At 42.7% G+C, this 20,715-nt stretch overlaps 1 protein-coding gene across 1 annotated transcript; it reads right to left on the reverse strand.

The window, feature by feature from the left end:
- Positions 1–1,617: 1,617 nt before the first annotated feature.
- Positions 1,618–15,404, reverse strand: znf648 (zinc finger protein 648). Its single transcript, XM_021604446.2, has 2 exons — positions 15,275–15,404; positions 1,618–3,482 (listed from the first exon to the last, which is right to left on the reverse strand). Exons 1-2 carry the CDS (start codon positions 15,345–15,347, stop codon positions 1,840–1,842), a joined length of 1,716 nt encoding a protein of 571 aa, XP_021460121.2. The 5' UTR covers positions 15,348–15,404; the 3' UTR covers positions 1,618–1,839.
- Between the last annotated feature and the right edge of the window lie 5,311 nt (positions 15,405–20,715).

A 20,715-nucleotide genomic window follows, 5' to 3' on the forward strand; every position in this document is an offset into this window, starting at 1 on the left:
TGCAGGATGTTGTCCTTCAAAAAAGGTGCTATCTACAGTGGGGCAAAAAAGTATTTAGTCAGCCACCAATTGTGCAAGTTCTCCCACTTAAAAAGACAAAAGAGGCCTGTAATTTTCATCATAGGTACACTTCAACTATGACAGACAAAATTAGAGAAAAAAATCCAGAAAATCACATTGTAGGATTTTTAATTTATTTATTTACAAATTATGGTGGAAAATAAGTATTTGGTCACCTACAAACAAGCAAGATTTCTGGCTCTCACAGACCTGTAACTTCTTCTTTAAGAGGCTCCCCTGTCCTCCACTCGTTACCTGTATTAATGGCACCTGTTTGAACTTGTTATCAGTATAAAAGACACCTGTCCACAACCTCAAACAGTCACACTCCAAACTCCACTATGGCCAAGACCAAAGAGCTGTCAAAGGACACCAGAAACAAAATGGTAGACCTGCACCAGGCTGGGAAGACTGAATCTGCAATAGGTAAGCAGCTTGGTTTGAAGAAATCAACTGTGGGAGCAATTATTAGGAAATGGAAGACATACAAGACCACTGATAATCTCCCTCGATCTGGGGCTCCACGCAAGATCTCACCCCGTGGGGTCAAAATGATCACAAGAACAGTGAGCAAAAATCCCAGAACCACACGGGGGGACCTAGTGAATGACCTGCAGAGAGCTGGGACCAAAGTAACAAAGCCTACCATCAGTGACACACTACGCCGCCAGGGACTCTAATCCTGCAGTGCCAGACGTGTCCCCCTGCTTAAGCCAGTACATGTCCAGGCCCGTCTGAAGTTTGCTGGAGAGCATTTGGATGATCCAGAAGAAGATTGGGAGAATGTCATATGGTCAGATGAAACCAAAATATAACTTTTTTGTAAAAACTCAACTCGTCGTGTTTGGAGGACAAAGAATGCTGAGTTGCATCCAAAGAATACCATACCTACTGTGAAGCATGGGGGTGGAAACATCATCCTTTGCGGCTGCTTTTCAGCAAAGGGACCAGGACGACTGATCCGTGTAAAGGAAAGAATGAATGGGGCCATGTATCGTGAGATTTTGAGTGAAAACCTCCTTCCATCAGCAAGGGCATTGAAAATGAAACGTGGCTGGGTCTTTCAGCATGACAATGATCCCAAACACACCGCCCGGGCAACGAAGGAGTGGCTTCGTAAGAAGCATTTCAAGGTCCTGGAGTGGCCTAGCCAGTCTCCAGATCTCAACCCCATAGAACATCTTTGGAGGGAGTTGGAAGTCCATGTTGCCCAGCAACAGCCCCAAAACATCACTGTTCTAGAGGAGATCTGCATGGAGGAATGGGCCAAAATACCAGCAACAGTGTGTGAAAACCTTGTGAAGACTTACAGAAAACGTTTGACCTCTGTCATTGCCAGCAAAGGGTATATAACAAAGTATTGAGATAAACTTTTGTTATTGACCAAATACTTATTTTCCACCATAATTTGCAAATTAATTCATTAAAAATCCTACAATGTGATTTTCTGGAATTTCTTTTCTCATTTTGTCTGTCAGAGCTGAAGTGTACCTATGATGAAAATTACAGGCCTCTCTCATCTTTTTAAGTGGGAGAACTTGCACAATTGGTGGCTGACTAAATACTTTTTTGCCCAACTGTACCAGGAACCAAAAAGGGTTCTCCTATGGGGACAGCCGAAAAACGCTTTGGGAACCCTTTTTTCTAAGAGCGTAGCATGTAGAGATCAGTAAGGTTGATTAGACCAACTGTTTGTACTCTATGAGAGGGTAGCTCCCAAACAGCATAAATCAGTCTTCAACAACAGAAGCAGCAGTAGCAGCAGTAGCAGCAATAGGGTCATTCATGGCTCACCATGTGCTCAGTGAGCTGAGCGGCACACTGGAAAGCCTTATCACACTCCACACAGACAAAGATCCTCCCGGCACACGTCTGCTCCTGGTGGCGTTTCAGAGCAGCTGTGCGGCTGAAGGACATGCTGCAGCCTGTGCAGTCGTAGGGCCTCTCTCCGGTATGGACACGCTGATGACGGACCAGGCGGGACACCATGGCAAATGCCACCCCGCACTGAGGACACTTGTGGGGGCGGATACCGCTGTGTACGGCCTGGTGCTCCAGCAGGTTGGAGGACTTGGTGAAGGACTTGGTGCAGACCAGGCAGGTGTAGGGTCTCACCCCGGTGTGCACCTTCTGGTGCTCTGCCATGCGGCTGGCCACGGCAAAGGCTTTCCCGCAGATGGGACAGCAGAAGGGCCGCTCGCCCAGGTGAGTGCGCTCATGGCGGAGCAGGGACAGTGGCTTGTTGAAGGTCTTGCCACACTGCGTGCACGGGAAGGGTTTTTCATTGGTGTGCATGTTGCGCTCATGCTTCCGCAGGTCCGAGGAGCGCACAAAGTCCTTGCTGCAGGTCTCGCACACGTACGGTTTCTCTCCGGTGTGCGTGCGAATGTGCTTGCGGTAATCGGAGGACCAGATGTACGTCTTTTCACAGAAGGGGCAGTGGTACGGTCTCTCTCCAGTGTGCAGGCGCTTGTGCTGCTGCAGTGTGCCTTGGTGAGAATAGGCTTTGCCACACAGGTCACATATATGAGGCTTCAGGCCACTATGAGTATCCAGATGACTCTGCAGATTGCTGGACTTCTTAAAGGCCCAGTTGCAGTGAGTGCACTTGTAGGGCCGGTTCTCTGTGTCTCCCTCCACTCCACGTTTCTTCATGGCAGCAAACACAATAGGCACCTTATCCTCACAGGCATCAATCATGGCCATAGCCTTGTTTAGTGGAGGGGGAATGACTAGCGGTTCTCCACCCTTCCAATTCCGCTTGTTACCACGTACATCACGCACATCATGACGAACATCAGACAGAGACTCCTTGGTTTTGGGCCTGATCTCTCTCACCAGACGCAGCTTCAGATCGGAAGGATCACCGCTGCACACTTTCCTCTGCAGAAGTCTTTTCGTGCCATTCTTGATGTTGCCTTCCTCCTGTTGTGACGAGTCTGAGTAGACCCCCTCCAGACCAGTAGAACCTCTCCTATTGGCAACATTATGCTTAATGGCTGCCGGTGAACCTGGAGGACTACAGAGGTCCTGATTGAGAGACAGTCTCTTGTCTTTTCCAGAGTTGAGCCCAGCAAACTTCTCAGCCAGAGTCCATGTAGGTGTTTGTGGGTTTAAATAAATCATCCCAGTGTAGCTACTACCTGAGAGGGAGTCAGTGTCGTCATTATCAGATGGGTTAGAGTCACTTTCCACTTTGTGAGCAGTGTTGACTTTTACACTCTCCGAGGGCACGTGGGAAATGTAGTGCATTTTGTTTATTAAGTTTTTCCGGATACTTCTCTTTGAAATGTATACTTTATCAACAAACCTTTCTGAGGTCCATGAAGGCATTTCTTCAGCCATACTGGATATTATAAAGGTGGTGAACGTGGCTTGAGGCTGAAAAGGGATTTTCCCTGAACTCACCTCCTTGGCAGTGCCTGGAAGAAAAACACAAAAACAAATACAGTGTTAATTATCCACCACACCAGATAAAAATTGTAATGCTATATGACCAAAGGTTTCACAACAAGTAGTAATGTTATTGAGTGCAACACACATGTAAAATGTGAGTTTAGTAAGTGTTAAAAAGCATCTATGAATGTTTGTAAAGCATCTATGAAGGCTTTATTAAAGATTTAGTGCTCTGCGAAAACTGCCACTATACAAAACTGCCTAAGAAGAGACAAGCTGTCTATGTGCAGCTCATAACAGGCTCATATGAAGCATATGAATTCCAGTAACTGGTGCTGTTTGTCGTGACCAAGTGTCAGCCGAAGAAGATGTGGATGTGGTGGTTCAAAATAGAAGAGAAATTAATTGTATGTAATAAAATATAGATGACTTTATGAACTCAATTAAATATACAGAATATTGGACACACCTACTCATTCAAGGGTTTTTCTTTATAGTTACTACATTGTAGAATAATAGTGAAGACATCAAAACTATTAACTAACACATATGGAATAATGTAGTAACCAAGAAAGTGTTAAACAAATCAAAAGTAGCCACTCTTTGCCTTGATGACAGCTTTGCACACTCTTGGCATTCACTCAACCAGCTTCACCTGGAATGCTTTTCCAACAGTCTTGAAGGAGTTCCCACATATGCTGAGCACTTGTTGGCTGCTTTTCCTTCACTCTGTGGTCCAACTCATCCCAAACCATCTCAATTGGGTTGAGGCCGGGTGATTATGGAGGCTGGTCATCTGATGCAGCACTCCATCACTCTCCTTCTTGGTCAAATAGCCCTTACACAGCCTGGAGGTGTGTTGGGTCATTGTCCTGTTGAATAACAAATGATAGTCCCACTAAGCGCAAACCAGATGGGATGGTGTATCGCTAGTGAATGCTGTGGTAGCCATGCTGGTTAAGTGTGCCTTGAATTTTAAATAAATCACAGACAGTGTCACCAGCAAAGCACCCCCACACCATAACACCTCCTACTCCATGCTTCACGGTGGGAACCACACATGCAGAGATCATCCGTCCACCTACTCTGCGTCTCACAAAGACAAAGTGGTTGGGTACCAAAAATCTCAAATTAGGACTCATCAGACCAAAGGACAGATTTCCACCGGTCTAATGTCCATTGCTTGTGTTTCTTGGCCCAAGCAAGTCTCTTCTTATTATTGGTGTCCTTTTGTAGTGGTTTCTTTGCAGCAATTCAACCATGAAGGCCTTATTCACTCAGTCTCCTCTGAACAGTTGATGTTGAGATGTGTCTGTTACTTGAACTCCGTGAAGCATTTATTTGGGCTACAAATTCTGAGGTGCTGGTAACTCTAATGAACTTATCCTCTGCAGCAGAGGTAACTCTGGGTCTTCCTTTCCTGTGGCAGTCCTCATGAGAGCTTGATGGTTTTTGCAACAGCACTTTAAGAAACTTTCAAAGTTATTGAAATGTTCCGTATTGACTGACCTTCATGTCTTAAAGTAATGATGGACTGTTGTTTCTCTTTGCTTATATGGATTTGGTCTTTTACCAAATAGGGCTATATTCTGTATCAAATCAGATCAAATCAAACTTTATTTGTCACGTGCCGAATACAGTGTAGACTTTACCGTGAAATAATTACTTACAAGCCCTTAACCAACAGTGAAGTTCAAGATGAGTTAGGAAAATATTTACCAAATTAACTAAAGTAAAAAAAAAAAAAAAGTAACACAATAACGAGGCTATATACAGGGGGTACCGGTACCGAGTCAGTGTGCGGGGGTACAGGTTAAAGGTAATTTGTACATGTAGGTAGGGGTGAAGTGACTATGCATAGATAATAAACAGCGAGTAGCAGCAGTGTACAAAACAAATGGAGGGGGGGGGTTGATTAATTGTTCAGCAGTCTTATGGCTTGGGGATAGAAGCTGTTAAAGAACCTTTTGGTCCTAGACTTGGCATCCCGGTACCACTTGCCGTGCGGTAGCAGATAAAACAGTCTATGACTTGGACTGGAGTCTGACAATTTTATGGGCTTTCCTCTGACACAGCCTATTATATAGGTCCTGGATTGCAGGACGTTTGGCCCCAGTGATGTACTGTGCCGTATGCACTACCCTCTGTAGCGCCTTATGGTCAGATGCCGAGCAGTTGCCATACCAGGCGGTGATGGTGCAGCTTTATGACTTTTTGAGGATCTGGGGACCCATGCCAAATCTTTTCGGTCTCCTGAGGGGGGAAAGGTTTTGTCGTGCCCTCTTCACTACTGTCTTGGTGTTTTTGGACCATGATAGATCGTTGGTGATGTGGACACCGAGGAACTTGAAACTCTCGACCCTCTCCACTACAGCCCCGTCAATGTTAATGGGGGCCTGTTTGGCCCGCCTTTTCCTGTAGTCCACGATCAGCTCCTTTGTCTTGCTCACATTGACGGAGAGATTGTTGTCCTGGCACCACACTGCCAGTTCTCTGACCTCCTCCCTATAGGCTATCTCATCGTTTTTGATAGTAAGGCCTACCACTGTTAATGATGGTGTAGGAGTCGTGTTTGGCCACGCAGTCATGTGTGAACAGGGAGTACATGAGGGGACTAAGTACACACCCCTGAGGGGCCCCAGTGTTGAGGATCAGCGCAGCAGACGTGTTGTTGCCTACCCTTACCACCTGAGGGTATCTGGGAGGATGCTGTTGATGTGAACCATGACCAGCCTTTCAAAGCATTTCATGACGGTAATCACCTAGGCAGGTTACCTTGGCTTCCTTGGGCACAGGGACTATGGTGGTCTGCTTGAAACATGAAACTGTAACTGAGTCAGGTTTGTAGGCCTCCTTGCTCGCACATGCTCTTTCAGTTCTGCCCACAAATCTTCTATATGATTGAGGTCAGGGCTTGTGATGGCCACTCCAATACATTTACTTTGTTGTCCTTAAGCCATTTTGCCACAACTTTGGAAGTATGCTTGGGGTCACTGTCCATTTGGAAGACTCATTTGCGACCAAGCTTTAACTTCCTGACTGATGTCTTGAGATGTTGCTTCAATATAGCCACATCATTTTCCACCCTCATGATGCCATCTATTTTGTGAAGTGCACAAGTCCCTCCTGCGGCAAAGCACTCCCACAATATGATGCTGCCGCTCCTGTTCTTCACGGTTGGGATGGTGTTCTTCGGCTTGCGAGCCTCCCCCTTTTTCCTCCAAACATAACGATGGTCATTATGGCCAAACAGTTATATTTTTGTTTCATCAGACCAGAGGACATTTCTCCAAAAAGTTTGATCTTTGTGCAGTTGCAAACCGTAGTCTGTCTTTTTTCTGTCGGTTTTGGAGCAGTGGCTTCGTCCTTGCTGAACAGCCTTTCAAGTTATATCGATATAGGACTCGTTTTACTGTGGATATAGATACTTCTGTACCTGTTTCCTCCAGCATCTTCACAAGGTCCTTTGCTGTTGTTCTGGGATTGATTTGCACTTTTCGCACCAAAGTATATTAATCTCTAGGAGACAAAACGCGTCTCCTTCCTGAGTGGTATGATGGCTGCGTGGTCCCATGGTGTTTATACTTGCGTACTATTGTTTGTACAAATGAATGTGGTTCCTTCAGGCATTTGGAAATTGAAAAAAGGATGAACCAGACTTGTGGAGGTCTATAATTGTTTTTCTTAGGTCTTGGCTTATTTATTCTGATTTTCCCATGATGTCAAGCAAAGAGGCACTGACAGGTACACTTCCAATTGACTCAAATATTGTCAATTAGCCTATCAGAAGCTTCTAAAGCCATGATGGGTTGACACCCCCCTTTAGGTTGTGCCGTGACGGAGATCTTTGTGGGCTATACTCGGCCTTGTCTCAGGATGGTAAGATGGTGGTTGAAGATATCCCTCTAGTGGTGTAGGGGCTGTGCTTTGGCAAAGTGGGTGGGGTTATATCCTTCCTGTTTGGCCCTGTCCGGGGGTATCATCGGATGGGGCCACAGTGTTTCCTGACCCCTCCTGTCTCAGCCTCCAGTATTTATGCTGCAGTAGTTTATGTGTCGGGGGGCTATGGTCAGTTTGTTATATTTGGAGTACTTCTCCTGTCTTATCCGGTGTCCTGTGTGAATTTAAGTATGCTCTTTCTAATTCTCTCTTTCACTCTTTCTTTCTCTCTCTCGGAGGACCTGAGCCCTAGGACCATGCCTCAGGACTATCTGGCATGATGACTCCTTGCTGTCGCCAGTCCACCTGGCCGTGCTGCTGCTCCAGTTTCAACTGTTCTGCCTGCGGCTATGGAACCCTGACCTGTTTACTGTGATAACTATTATTTGACCATGCTGGTCATTTATGAACATTTGAACATCTTGGCCATGTTCTGTTATAATCTCCACCCGGCACAGCCAGAAGAGGACTGGCCACCCCTCAAAGTCTGGTTCCTCTCTAGGTTTCTTCCTAGGTTTTCGCCTTGTTTTTCCTAGCCACCGTGCTTCTACACCTGCATTGCTTGCTGTTTTGGGTTTTAGGCTGGGTTTCTGTAAAGCACTTTGAGATATCAGCTGATGCAAGAAGGGCTATATATATACATTTGATTTGATTTGATGATATCATTTTCTGGAATTTTCCAAGCTGTTTAAAGGCACAGTCAACTTAGTGTATGTCAACATCTGACCTACTGGAATTGTGATACAGTGAATTATAAGTGAAATAATCTGTCTGTAAACAATTGTTGGAAAAATGACTTGTGTCATGCACAAAGTAGATATCCTAACAGATTTGCCAAAACTATAGTTTGTTAACAAGAAATTTGTGGAATGGTTGAAAAACGAGTTTTAATGACTCCAACCTAAGTGTATGTAAACTTCCGTCTTCAACTGTAGGTATTACAGACTCAGTCAGTGAAAGGTTGAAAACGTCAGTGAAGACACTTGCCAGTTGGTCCGCGCATGCTTTGAGTACACGTCCTAGTAATCCATCTGGCCCCGCGGCTTTGTGAATGTTGACCTGTTTAAAGTTTGACCTGTCTGGTTTTCCCTTTGTTGTCCGTAATAGTTTTCATGCCTTGCCACAATACAAAGAGCCTCAAAGCCGGTGTAGTAGGATTTAATCTTAATCCTGTATTGATGCTTTGCTTGTTTGATGGTTCATCTGAGGACATAGTGGGATTTCTTATAGGCGTCCGGATTAGTGTCTCGCTCCTTGAAAGCGGCAGCTCTAGCCTTTAGCTTGATGCAGATGTTGCCTGTAAAACCACCCCTAACTTGTCACAACACAACTGATTCGCTCGAACACATTAAGTATCACAGATCCCTCAGAAACTTGAATTACGCACACCTGACCCTTATTCCCAATGATTAGTAATTGTATAAGTGTCACGACTTCCGCCGAAGTCAGGTCCTCTCCTTGTTCGGGCAGCGCTCGGCGTCGCCGATCTTCTAGCCATCATCGATACACTTTTCATTTTCCATGTGTTTTGTCTTGTTTTTCCTCACACCTGGTTTCAATTCCCTCAATCATTTGTTGTGTATTTAACCCTCTGTTCCCCCCATGTCTTTGTGTGGGATTGTTTATTGTAAGTGCTTGTTATTTTTATGCCGTGGGTTTTGCTATTAAACTGCTCCGGCTATTACCAAGTTCTGCTCTCCTGCGTCTGACTTCCCTGCCCCTTACAATAAGTGTGCCCTTAGTTTAACAGTGTCCTGTCGATTATTGTTGCAATGTCCGTTGGTGTGTGTGAGTACCTGTGCTGTGTGTTTTGGCTTTCGTGCCATTGTGGAATGCACAGATGATTATGGGTCTCGTCCCGTGTGTTAATCATTGTGCGCTAGTGTTATTTATTTGAGGTACTCCTCGCTCTTTTGTTTGGGTTTCACCCCTGTGTGTTGTATATGTTTTTGTTTGGTCTTCGTTCCCGTGCCTTTACACGGCACGGCGTAATTTGGGTAAGAAATAAAAAAAACTATTACGCATTCATGCACCTGTCTCCTGAATCATTAATTCCAGCATGACATTAAGAAGGAAAGAAATTCTGCAAATTAACTTTTAACAAGGTACAGCTGTTAATTGAAATGCATTCCAGATGACTACCTCATGAAGCTGGTTGAGAGAATGCCAAGCGTGTGCAAAGCTGTTATCAAGGCAAAGGGTGGCTACTTTGAAGAATTTCAAATAGAAAATATATTTTGATTTGTTTAAAACGTTTTTGATTACTACATGATTCCATATGTGTTATTTCATAGTTTTGAAGTCTTCACTATTATTCTACAATGTAGAAAATAGTAAAAAATAAAGAAAAACCCTGGAATGAGTAGGTGTGTCCAAACTTTTGACTTGTTTGACTGCATATGAAATTAAATAAATAAGGGGCACAATTTACCTGAACTGAAACAAAACCAATGACTTTATTACACAGTGCTTATTGACAGATTTCAAAACAGTTCTGCCCTCATGTCTCTTAAGCCAAAACCTTGCATTTTGCTCCATATGTTTCTAAATACACAACCGTCTGTAACAGTCTAGCTACTTTAAGTATAGATGCACATTAGCCTATGGCTCTAGCTGTCTCTGTGGCTCCGGAATCTGGAATCAATTAACTGTCTATTCATGGGTTGCACATTTCGTCACAATATAGTTTTGGGACTGATGCCCAGCTGAGCATTCTACTCAATGCAGTATCAATTGGTGCTGATGAAGATTTTTCTGAAGTACATTACTGTGGCTTGGAAACACGTTGTCATTTCAAAATGAGGCAAAGAATTAGTAGGACAAGCTTTAGTCATCACTGTGATGTCTCCAGATTGATTGAAGATACAGTATAACTTTAGCTAGCTAGCTAAGATTAAGGGGAGAGCACCGACATTTTAGCAGCTAACGTTAGGATTGCTAGCTATTTTTGACGAACTTTGCTAGCTCATGGCAACATAGCCATCTCTCTAAAGTAAACTTGACCACATCATAATGATGGCAAAGTTGTTTTTGACTAATTATTTGTCAACGTTATATATCTAGTAATTATTTATCTTGAGTCAGTAAGTATTCAACCCATTTGTTATGGAAGGCCTAAATAGATTCAGGACTAAAACGTTGCTTAAAAAAATATTTCATAAATGCGCAACAAAAACTATTCCATATGTTAGGCTAGTATGGCATTGGCATTGCCATTGACCTCCAGCTGCTAATACACTCGTGTCCCCTGTCTACCGGTTCATACATAAAACATCCTCCATTCAGGTTGCAAATGCGTCTGTTTCCTGCTTAACTCGATTTAATGGCTCGCTGGCCAAAAAGACGGAGAAAATATGCACAATTTTCAACCACCGTTTTCAATTTTTTTGACAGCTTCCTGAAGTTGTATATCACGTTCAGACATTCAGTTGCAGCAGTCTTGTTTACCCCTGGCTGAACAAGGTGCACAACATCAGGAAGTAGCAATTTTTTAAAACAATTTTATTAAAGTTGCAATATGTAGAAATCGCTTCGCCATTTCATGGTTGCTAAAATTCTAATAGTTTGCCTAATTTCAGTTTATGTGCCAAAACAAACAATGTATAGTGTACAGAATCATTGTACCATCTAAACCGCTGAAAAATATATTTTCAATAACCCCAAATATTGTATTTTCAGCTTTTTGAATCTGGTGTACAAAACTGAAAGTAAAAGACACATAAGAGTGCACATAGAACTGATCTACCACTTCTTAGACTTGCTTTCAATGATAATGACAGATCTATAACTCATATTTGTATGTGAATTTGGAGGATCGCCCAAAAATGTACATATTGCAACTTGAAGAAAGTAGGGGAGAGTGGGATAAGAAAGTAAGGGAGAGTTGGAGAGCCAAATGATTAGTTGAGCCACCCATTGTTCCTAGGAAACCATACAAAACATTTATCATTTGACCAAATATTCTGGAAAAGGTCAGAATTTCATGGAATCTGTGATGAAAGAAACATGGAAAAAGTGGTAAGCAAGTTCATTCCCCCCAAATTATTTGTACAAAGTCAAAATTAATTTATTGTGTTATAGGTTTCACGATCCTTGTATCTAAACCAAAGTAGATTGTTTTAAGATTGTTTTATACATCAGTTGGGGTCTCTATAAACTACAATATGAGGTCCTAAACCTAGCATGAAAGTGCATCCTTGTAGCTGTGTTGGCTAATATAGTCAAAATGTTTGCCTTGGTGTATATTGAGCACTTGGCCATGGGGTAAGTTGTGCCAATGGCCACCATATCCCATTCAAATGATGATAAACAAAATCAGTTTTATGCATAATATGCATAGTATTTTAGCAATATATCATTTTTATGAACTCAAGATTGTGCTTTTTTATTGTTACAGAGCAGATATCATGCCCCATAAACCAAACAAGCAGCTTGAAACCAGCTCTCTGTCTCCCCTCGTGTTCATTACGCTCATGTTATTATTTTTCTATTATTTCTCACTGCATAGTTAGGAAGGGCCGTAAGTAAGCATTTCACTGTTAGTCTACACCTGTTGTTTACAAAGCATGTGACAAATACAATTTGATTTGACTTCCATGACTGCGCTCTCAAGAACCTCAAGGGGGACCAGACCCCTGTTTTTTATTGCAAAGGACCACAGGAGGAGGCGGGTAGCTGGGTCGAGTGGCAGGCAGGTCATACACATGGGGTCCAAAGGGGCAACAGTACAGGCAAGGCTAGTAAAGATGTCCGGGAGATCAGGCAATAGGTAGATAATAGGAAATCCGATAGGCTAAAGTACAGGCAGGGAATAGGCAAAATGTGTCGTTAGTTAGGCAGGCAAAAACTATCATACATGGGAGGAGTAAATCAAGGGAAACCACAGAACTCTGAAAGCCGTGTGTCACAAAACAATCAATACCTCACAGTGATGGGGTGCAAAGAACTGAACTAAATAGTGTGTGATAATGACATACAGGTGTGTGAACAGGTGATTATAATTCAGGTGATTGGGATCTGGAGAGTGAGCTGCGTTCAGGGAATCTAGGTGTTTGAGAGTGTGAGCTGGAAAGTGGGCTGGAAAGTGAGCTGGAAAGTGAGCTGCGTTCAGGGGATCTACGTGTTTAAGGGTGTGAGTTGGAAGCAGACGTTACAATGAGGAATAAATTCACAATGGGTAACAACAACTTGGCTATATACACGGGGTACCAGTACCGAGTCGATGTGCAGATGTACAAGGTAATTGAGGTAGATATGTACATATACGTAGGGATAAAGTGATTAGGCAACAGGATAGATAATAAACAGTAACAGCAGCGTATCTGATGAGTGCAATAGAGATTGAGTTATCTGTGGATCTGTTGGGGCGATTTGCGAATTGGAGTGGATGGTGTTGATGTAAGCCATGACCAGCCTTTCAAAGCATTTCTTGGCTACAGATGTGACTTCTACAGGGCGATAGTAATTTAGACAGGTTATCTTGGCGTTCTTGGGCACATGGACTCTGGTTGTCTGCTTGAAACATGTAGGTATTACATACTGGGTCAGGGAGAGTTTGAAAATGTCAGGGACGACACTTGCCAGCTGGTCAATCCATGCTCTGAGTATGTGTCTAGGTAATCCGTCTGGCCCTGTGTCCTTGGGGATGTTAACCTGTTTAAAGGACTTACTCACATCGGCAGATAGAAGCCACTCCTCAGTAAAAGGCACATGAAAGCCTGCTTGGAGTTTGCCAAAAGGCACCTAAAGACTCCCAGAACATGAGAAAGCCTGATGAAACCAAGATTGAACTCTTTGGCCTGAATGCCAAGCGCCACGTCTGGAGGAAACCTGGCACCATTCATACGGTGAAGCATAGTGGTGGCAGCATGATGCTGTGGGGATGTTTTTCAGCGGCAGGGACTGAGAGACTAGTCAGGATCGGGGCAAAGATGAAAATAAAAAAATAAATCCTTGATGAAAACATGCTCCAGAGCGCTCAGACTGGGGCACAGGTTCACTTTCCAACAGGACAACAACCCTAAGCACACAGCCAAGACACCTCAGGAGTGGCTTCGGGACAAGTCTTTGAATGTCATTAAGTGGCCCAGCCAGAGCCTGAACTTGAATCCAATTGAACATCTCTGGAGAGACCTGTAAAGCTACGCTCCCAATCCTACCTGACAGCGCTTGAGAGGATCGGCAGAGAAGAATGGGAGAAACTCCCCAAATACAGGTGTGCCAAGCTTGTAGAGTCATACCCAAGAAGACTCACGGCTGTAATCGCTGCCAAGGGTGCTTCAACAAAGTATTGAGTAAAGGGTCTGAATAGTTATGTAAATGTGATATTTCAGTATTTATGTTTAATAAATTAGCTAATATTTCTAAAAACCTGTTTTTGCTTTGTCATTATGAGGTATTGTGTGTAGACTGATGAGGGGAAAAAAATATTTAATACAGTTTTGAATAAGGTTGTAACATAAAAAAATGTGGAAATAGTCAAGGGGTTTGAAAACTTTCCGAAGGCACTGTATATCAGAACATAGGCATAGATTTAATATATGCAATACACCATAATGCCATTCCATGAATTAACTTTGGCCTACTAGTGTAACGGATGTGAAGTGGCTAGCTAGTTAGCGGTGGTGCGCGCTAAATAGCGTTTCAATTGGTGACGTCACTTGCTCTGAGACCTTGAAGTAGTGGTTCCCCTTGCTCTGCAAGGGCCTCAGCTTTTGTGGAGCGATGGGTAACGATGCTTCGCGGGTGTCAGTTGTTGATGTGGTTCGCGCCCGGGTATGGGCGAGGGGACAGTCTAAACTATACTGTTACACTAATTTACACCATACTTACACCATAAATTGTGCCAAGAGACCAATTATTTTGGACTAGCTATGTTTTCAAAACTGTTATGTTTATATTAATTCTGATTATTTCAAGGGATACACAACATCCTGAAATATATGTACATATATTTGTTAGAAAGAATACTATATTTCCCTTGACTTAGTGATGCTTAATGTAAAAAATTGTGCAAAATACCCCACTCTCCCCTACGCATATTTTCTCCATTTGTTTTAGTCCTGCAGGCCATTAATAAATCAAGTTAAGGAGGAAACCAACATTTACAGCCTGAATGGAGGATGTTTTATGTACGAAATGGTCGCAGGGGTACACGAGCAGGACGTCAATGGCAATGACTAGGACGTAAGGAATAATAGCGCCAACTAGGAGGTTAACAGTAACCTCATAAAGTTCCCAAAGCTTCTGTGGCACTGGCCCAAAGTCATGCAATGCATACAACGCATTTCTAACACAATGTAGACATAATGTGCATAATTAGAATTTAGAACATACTTTAAGTCAAATGCAGTGCATAAATAAATCACATTTGGACAATAAATATCTTAAATTACAGTAAACCAACAGGTTGCCCAACTCTTATTTTGTGGGGACCCCATGCGATGAACTCTATATAATGCAACGTCTATGATGTTTTAATTACAAGTTTCGTCCGATTTTACTCTATTGTAGGCTAATATTAATTCCGTATGTAAAATTTCTCAATAAAAGGATACTGTTTGCTAACACGCTACTTAGATATAAACGACAATAATGACAGCAGTCAAATGCGGTGATGGGGGGACAAGTTATGGGCAAGTTATGTTTACCCGCTGATTAGGGGTATCCTAGTAATGGGGGTGGAGGGGATCCTAATAAATAATACATGCACTGGTGATCCTTAAAATCTATATAAGACTATAATAAATAAGAAGCTCAGCGCCTACAGGCCATTTCATAAAAGGTCAGCATACATGCCATCTCTTTCTCACTACAGCGTTTAGTCATCAGAGCTTGATCTGTCCATTCATTCAGTCATAGGCTGCATTCTGCCGCTTACCTCGACAACGTCCTCCTATCTCCCCGTAGGCAAACCATAAGCATCCTCCTGTCGGCGTGCGAACGATGGTCATTTAGAGATGCCCACTCGGAGTGGGCGGAGTCAAAGTGAAAGAACGTGGGGACAGCAGTGTCACTTACGCCCTTAGTAAGCAGTTTTATGCCGCGTTCAAAACCATTTGGAACTTGGATGTCGACTTCAGGGCGTTCATGACAACTAGGAACTCGGGAAAAAAACCTTGTGAACGTTCATCCAACTCGGAATTCCAATTCGGAAACTCGGAATCTTTCTAGAGCTCCTCCTTTCCGACGTGAAGATCACTGACGTCATTTTTTGACCTCATTTTTCCCGAGTTCCCAGTTGTCTTGAAAGCACCATTAGACTCTTGCAAGCCGACACCAACATTAAGTCATGATCTTAGGTCTTGATCTGTATGCCGATACCAGGGTATTTATGTGACCCACTGACCCATATTTGATGAAGACATATTGACACTGCGGTTTCTCCCGTCATTTGTCCGTGTTTTTACAGTGATTGACTTTATTATAGGTTGCATTAACTTTTACATACTGTATATAGACCCTATATATATCATATTCACAGCAATTTCGTTAATTGTTTTATTTATACATAGCCTAGATGTGAGACAGATTAATGAATGTTGCTTGTTACACAGTTAGGCCTGCATAGCCTAATCATCACAAAGTGTACTATGTCGGCCTAGATAGTCAACCTTATAGCATTTTCTTTATTTAAAGTTGAAGGTTTTAATGTCATGTTCACAAGTACAGTGAAAGGCCTTTCTTACCAACTCAAAACCCAACAACGTAACAATCAATAATACTAGAAAAAACACACAAGAAATTAGAAGAAATATGAACACAATAAGTAAGTAAAATACAGGGTCAGTTCCAATACCATATTTACATGTTCAGGGATGCTGGAGTGATGGAGGTAGATATGTACAGGGGTAATGGGACTAGGCAACAGGATATAAGAGAACCAGAGTAACAGCAGCTTGTATGTGAGTGGGTGTGCGTGTGTATAGAGTCAGTATAAATGTATGTGCATATTATGTGTGAGTGAGCAGATGATGGAGTGTGTGTTTGTGTGATGAAGTGACAGTGTGTGTGTGTGTAGAAATGCAGAAATGGTTTCAATTGATTTTCCACCATTCATTTTTCAATATATTTGGCCGCTAGGTTTTATGGGTATTATGACACCTCTACTATGGGGCTCTATATGATACGCCCCAAATCCTATCTGACAGATAGAAGGAGCCACAATTATTTTTTAAGTAGTAACACCATCACGAGAAGTCTATGAAATAGGTGGTGAGGGTAGGCAACATCCCCTCTGTCATGCTGACCCTCAACACAACATTTGTTGAAAAATACATTTTCAACGATTTCTATAATCTAAATCCAATGTCGTGCTGAAATGTTTTGTTGATTTCATGTTAATTTCACTTTATTTGACAACTGAGCTCAATGTAAATCCAAAATATGAGAAGAAAAAAACTGTCAGGGGAGGTTCTCTTCTGCATTGTTCAACAAATCCAGTAAATGTGGAGGAGTTGAGATGGACTTTCCTTGTTACGTCCAAAAGCGGAAGATGTGTCACAGGCTCACAGGCTCATTTACTTTCTTGTGTAGGCCTGATGCAAACTAGAAGGTTGCAGTGTAATGCATATTCCTGACTGCGGTCACTGCTCCTCATGGACAGGGAGTCATTCAGCCAAGAAAACATCACTTGCAGCCCATCCTTAGAACAGACTGCCACCATGTGGATTTATTTCACAAAGACATTTCCGGAAAGAAAATCTGGATTACACAATGGAATTGTTTATAATCTACATTTAAAAAAATCCACAATTGGTCAACAGCATGTATTATAAAAAAATAAAGGGTCAACAGTCAAACTTTTTGAGAACCCTTTGAGATATTCCAGTAATGAGTCACTTACTTAATAAATAAATAAATCGTTCACTTAAAACATAATTGCCTTAAAAACAGATTTCTGGCACACATTGTATCTTCATAGCTGATGTTCCCATGCTGGTTTTGCACTAAGATATGCAAAACTATTAGTGACAGAAATACATTTGCATTTCCCTTCTTTTTAATCGCACCAAAAAGATTGAGAAATCAATGCATTTCGCAATAGGTCAGAATGAGACCAACGCATTTCATAGCATTCGGATATTAATTTACATTATATCTACAAGGTTGCTATTCAGTCTCTGTTTGAAATTGGCATAGGTACAGTATGTGTTTTACAAATTGAGAAACAATGTTACACCACAGTATAACCAACATGAGGAAGGAGGAGGGGTGTCAGTAGACTAGAATTGTGCCATATGGAGAGAACATTCCGTACAGTTTCACCCCTTCTGAATATCTACAGTTTCCTACTTTGGTTATAGTCCAGAGCGCTCTGGATCTTCCAGCAGGCGAGGAAAACAACATACAGTACCACTCATAACCACTAGAGGACTCACGGTTTCAATATATCTGTCTTGTATAATCTTCTTTTCTGAAGACCTAGGGACAGCTCAGAATGAATGAAAAATGGAATCTTAAACTATTCATTAATTGAACAATTTATTCATGAAAAAGCACAATTGATTTTAGCCTAGTTCCAGATCACTTTGTGCTGTGTAGCCAACTCCTGTTGTCATTGTTATGCAGCATTTGTCACACCCTGATCTGTTTCACCTGTCTTTGTGATTGTCTCCACCCCCCTCCAGGTGTTGCCCATCTTCCCATTATCCCCTGTGTATTTATACCTGTGTTCTCTGTTTGTCTGTTGCCAGTTCGTTTTGTTCATCAAACTTACCAGCAGTTTTCCCCCTGCGCCTGTCTTGCCCTGTTTTGACCTTTTCTGCCCGCCCTGAGCCTGACTGCCTGCCGTCCTGTACCTTTGCCCCACTACTCTGGATTTTCGACCCCTGCCTGCCTTGACCTGTCGTTTGCCTGTCCCTGTTGCTGTAATAAACATTGTTACCTCGACACAGTTTGCTTTTGGGTCTTACCTGAAACATGATAGTGCGAACTGGCCATGACTGACCCAGCAGACCTGGGCCAGCTGCGCAACGCCATCTCAAGGAGCCACCATCGGTAGGCACAAGGAATTGCTTCCTGGCCTTATGAAGGGGGTCCAAATGTTGGCTGAACGCAATGACTGGGCGCTGGACAGTTTGCTGGAGCAATTCCATGGATTGTCTGGTAGGCAGCCTACCACAGTGGTAACCCCACAGCCCCTCAATAACTCAGCTGCACCATCTCATCGGTCTCTCCACCTTCTCGGGAGCCCCGCTTACCTCCCCCGGGATTCTTCAACGGAGAGCTGAGCACCTGTCGGGCGTTTCCCATTATCCCCTGTGTATTTATACCTGTGTTCTCTGTTTGTCTGTTGCCAGTTCGTTTTGTTCATCAAACCCACCAGCGGTTTTCCTCCTGCTCCTGTCTTGCCTATTGTTTCTGTTTTTCACGGTTTGTCTGGGACCTGTCGTTTGCCTGCCCCTGTTGCTGTAATTAACATTGTTACTTCGACACAGTCTGTATTTGGGTCTTACCTGAAAAGTGATAGCATTTGGTGTGACAATGACCAAGCGTTGACAAGACAGCGTGAACAGATCTGGAACTAGACTAACCTATTCCCCACAAGGAGCCTGTACTCTGAAATACTCTGAAATACCCTTGCCCTTATCACGTATAGGTCCTGGCCAGAAGTAATACACTAAATAGGGAATAAGGTGGCATTTAGGACACAGACAAGGAGGAGGCCCTGTTAAGTAATTTAACTTTCCGTGAGAGAGAGAGAGAGAGAGAGAGAGAGAGAGAGAGAGAGAGAGAGAGAGAGAGAGAGAGAGAGAGAGAGAGAGAGAGAGAGAGAGAGAGAGAGAGAGAGAGAGAGAGAGAAGGCTACTGAATTAGAACTCAATTAAAGCTTAAGGGCGGAGAGCAGGATTGTGTTCTTTGTCAAGGTATTTCCAATGGATTGGATGCTTCCCAAATTTCACCCAATTCCCTATATAGTGCATTATTTTTGACCAGGGCCCATGTCAAACAGGTTGATGAAAACATTTTCATCCTTGGAAGAAATGTTGTAACTTTCCCTGTTTCGCAATACTGCTACCACTTACCCAGAAACGTCCCTTCCCATGCAAGATCAGGTTTCTCAACACCTGAGGCAGGGAGAATGAAGTGCGTCTTTGTCTCCTTTGATGATGTGATGACAATTAGGCCCTTTGCCTTAATCCAATTAGAGAATTAAGATTAAACTATTCTCATCACAGCATCTACTGACAATGACTTTAAGCTTAACCAAACACATTTGGTTGTGTCCCAAATGGCACCCTATTCTCAATATTTTGCAAAATCCTTGTCTGTCTGTGGTGTGCTTCACTCTGGGAGTGAATGTAAGTTCAAATATTTCACTGGTGTGTATTTCACTGGTCACCCCCAATTCCCCCTTTGGCCACCTTTCCTTCCAATTCTCTGCTGCCAATGACTGGAACGAATTGCAAAAATCACTGAAGCTGGAGACTCATATCTCCCTCACTAACTTTAAGCATCAGCTATCAGAGCAGCTTACAGATCATTGCACCTGTACATAGTCCATCTGTAAATAGCCCATCCAACTACCTCATCCCCATATTGTTATTTATTTTATTTATATATTTGTTTTCTCCTTTGCACCCCAGTATCTCTACTTGCACATTCATCTTCTTCACATCTATCACTCATGTTTATTTGCGAAATTGTAATTATTTCGCCACTACGGCCTATTTATTGCCTTACTTCCCTAATCTTACTTCATTTGCACACACTGTATATAGACTTTTCTATTGTGTTATTGACTGTACGTCTGTTAACTCCATGTGTAACTCTGTGTTTGTGTCACACTGCTTTGCTTTATCTTGGCCAGGTCACAGTTGTAAATGAGAACTTGTTCTCAACTGGCTTACCTGGTTAAATAAAGGTGAAATAAAAAAATAAAATAAAAAACAAGGATAAAGAGGTAGAATATTAATTTTTCCACAATGCTGAATATGTAATTAGGAAGCTGTGTAAACAAAGCTGTCAGAAGGGGGCTGTGACTGTGTGGTCATATTGGTCAGCTGTAAGCACAGCTCAGCAAGATGTCCAAGCTGAACTAACAACTGGGTATGCATCCCAAATTGAAAACTATTCCCTACATATTGCACTGCTTTTGAAAAGTAGTGCACTAAAAAGGGAATAGGGTGCCATTTGGGTTGCAATCCAGGAGAGAAAATCTCATATGTTTCATTGAGGAGGTCCCGGTTGTTTTGATAGATTCAATGGACGATTGTTAGTGTACTGTGTGTTTCTGTTTCTAGTAGATCTTAGGATCATTTTACACCCAGCTGGGAATGTAGAGGTTGTACATGGTCCGATAGTCAAGTAAAAGTTCAC

This window comes from Oncorhynchus mykiss, chromosome 5 (assembly GCF_013265735.2).
Source record: "Oncorhynchus mykiss isolate Arlee chromosome 5, USDA_OmykA_1.1, whole genome shotgun sequence".
In the NCBI taxonomy this organism is placed as follows: domain Eukaryota; kingdom Metazoa; phylum Chordata; class Actinopteri; order Salmoniformes; family Salmonidae; genus Oncorhynchus; species Oncorhynchus mykiss.

Excerpts from the sequence above, each read along its gene's own strand:
- znf648 (XM_021604446.2), bottom strand. The coding sequence starts at position 15,347 with ATGACCATCGTTCGCACGCCGACAGGAGGATGCTTATGGTTTGCCTAC. Across the intron at positions 3,483-15,274 it reads GATAGGAGGACGTTGTCGAG|GCACTGCCAAGGAGGTGAGT; the intron begins GTAAGCGGCAGA and ends TTTTTCTTCCAG.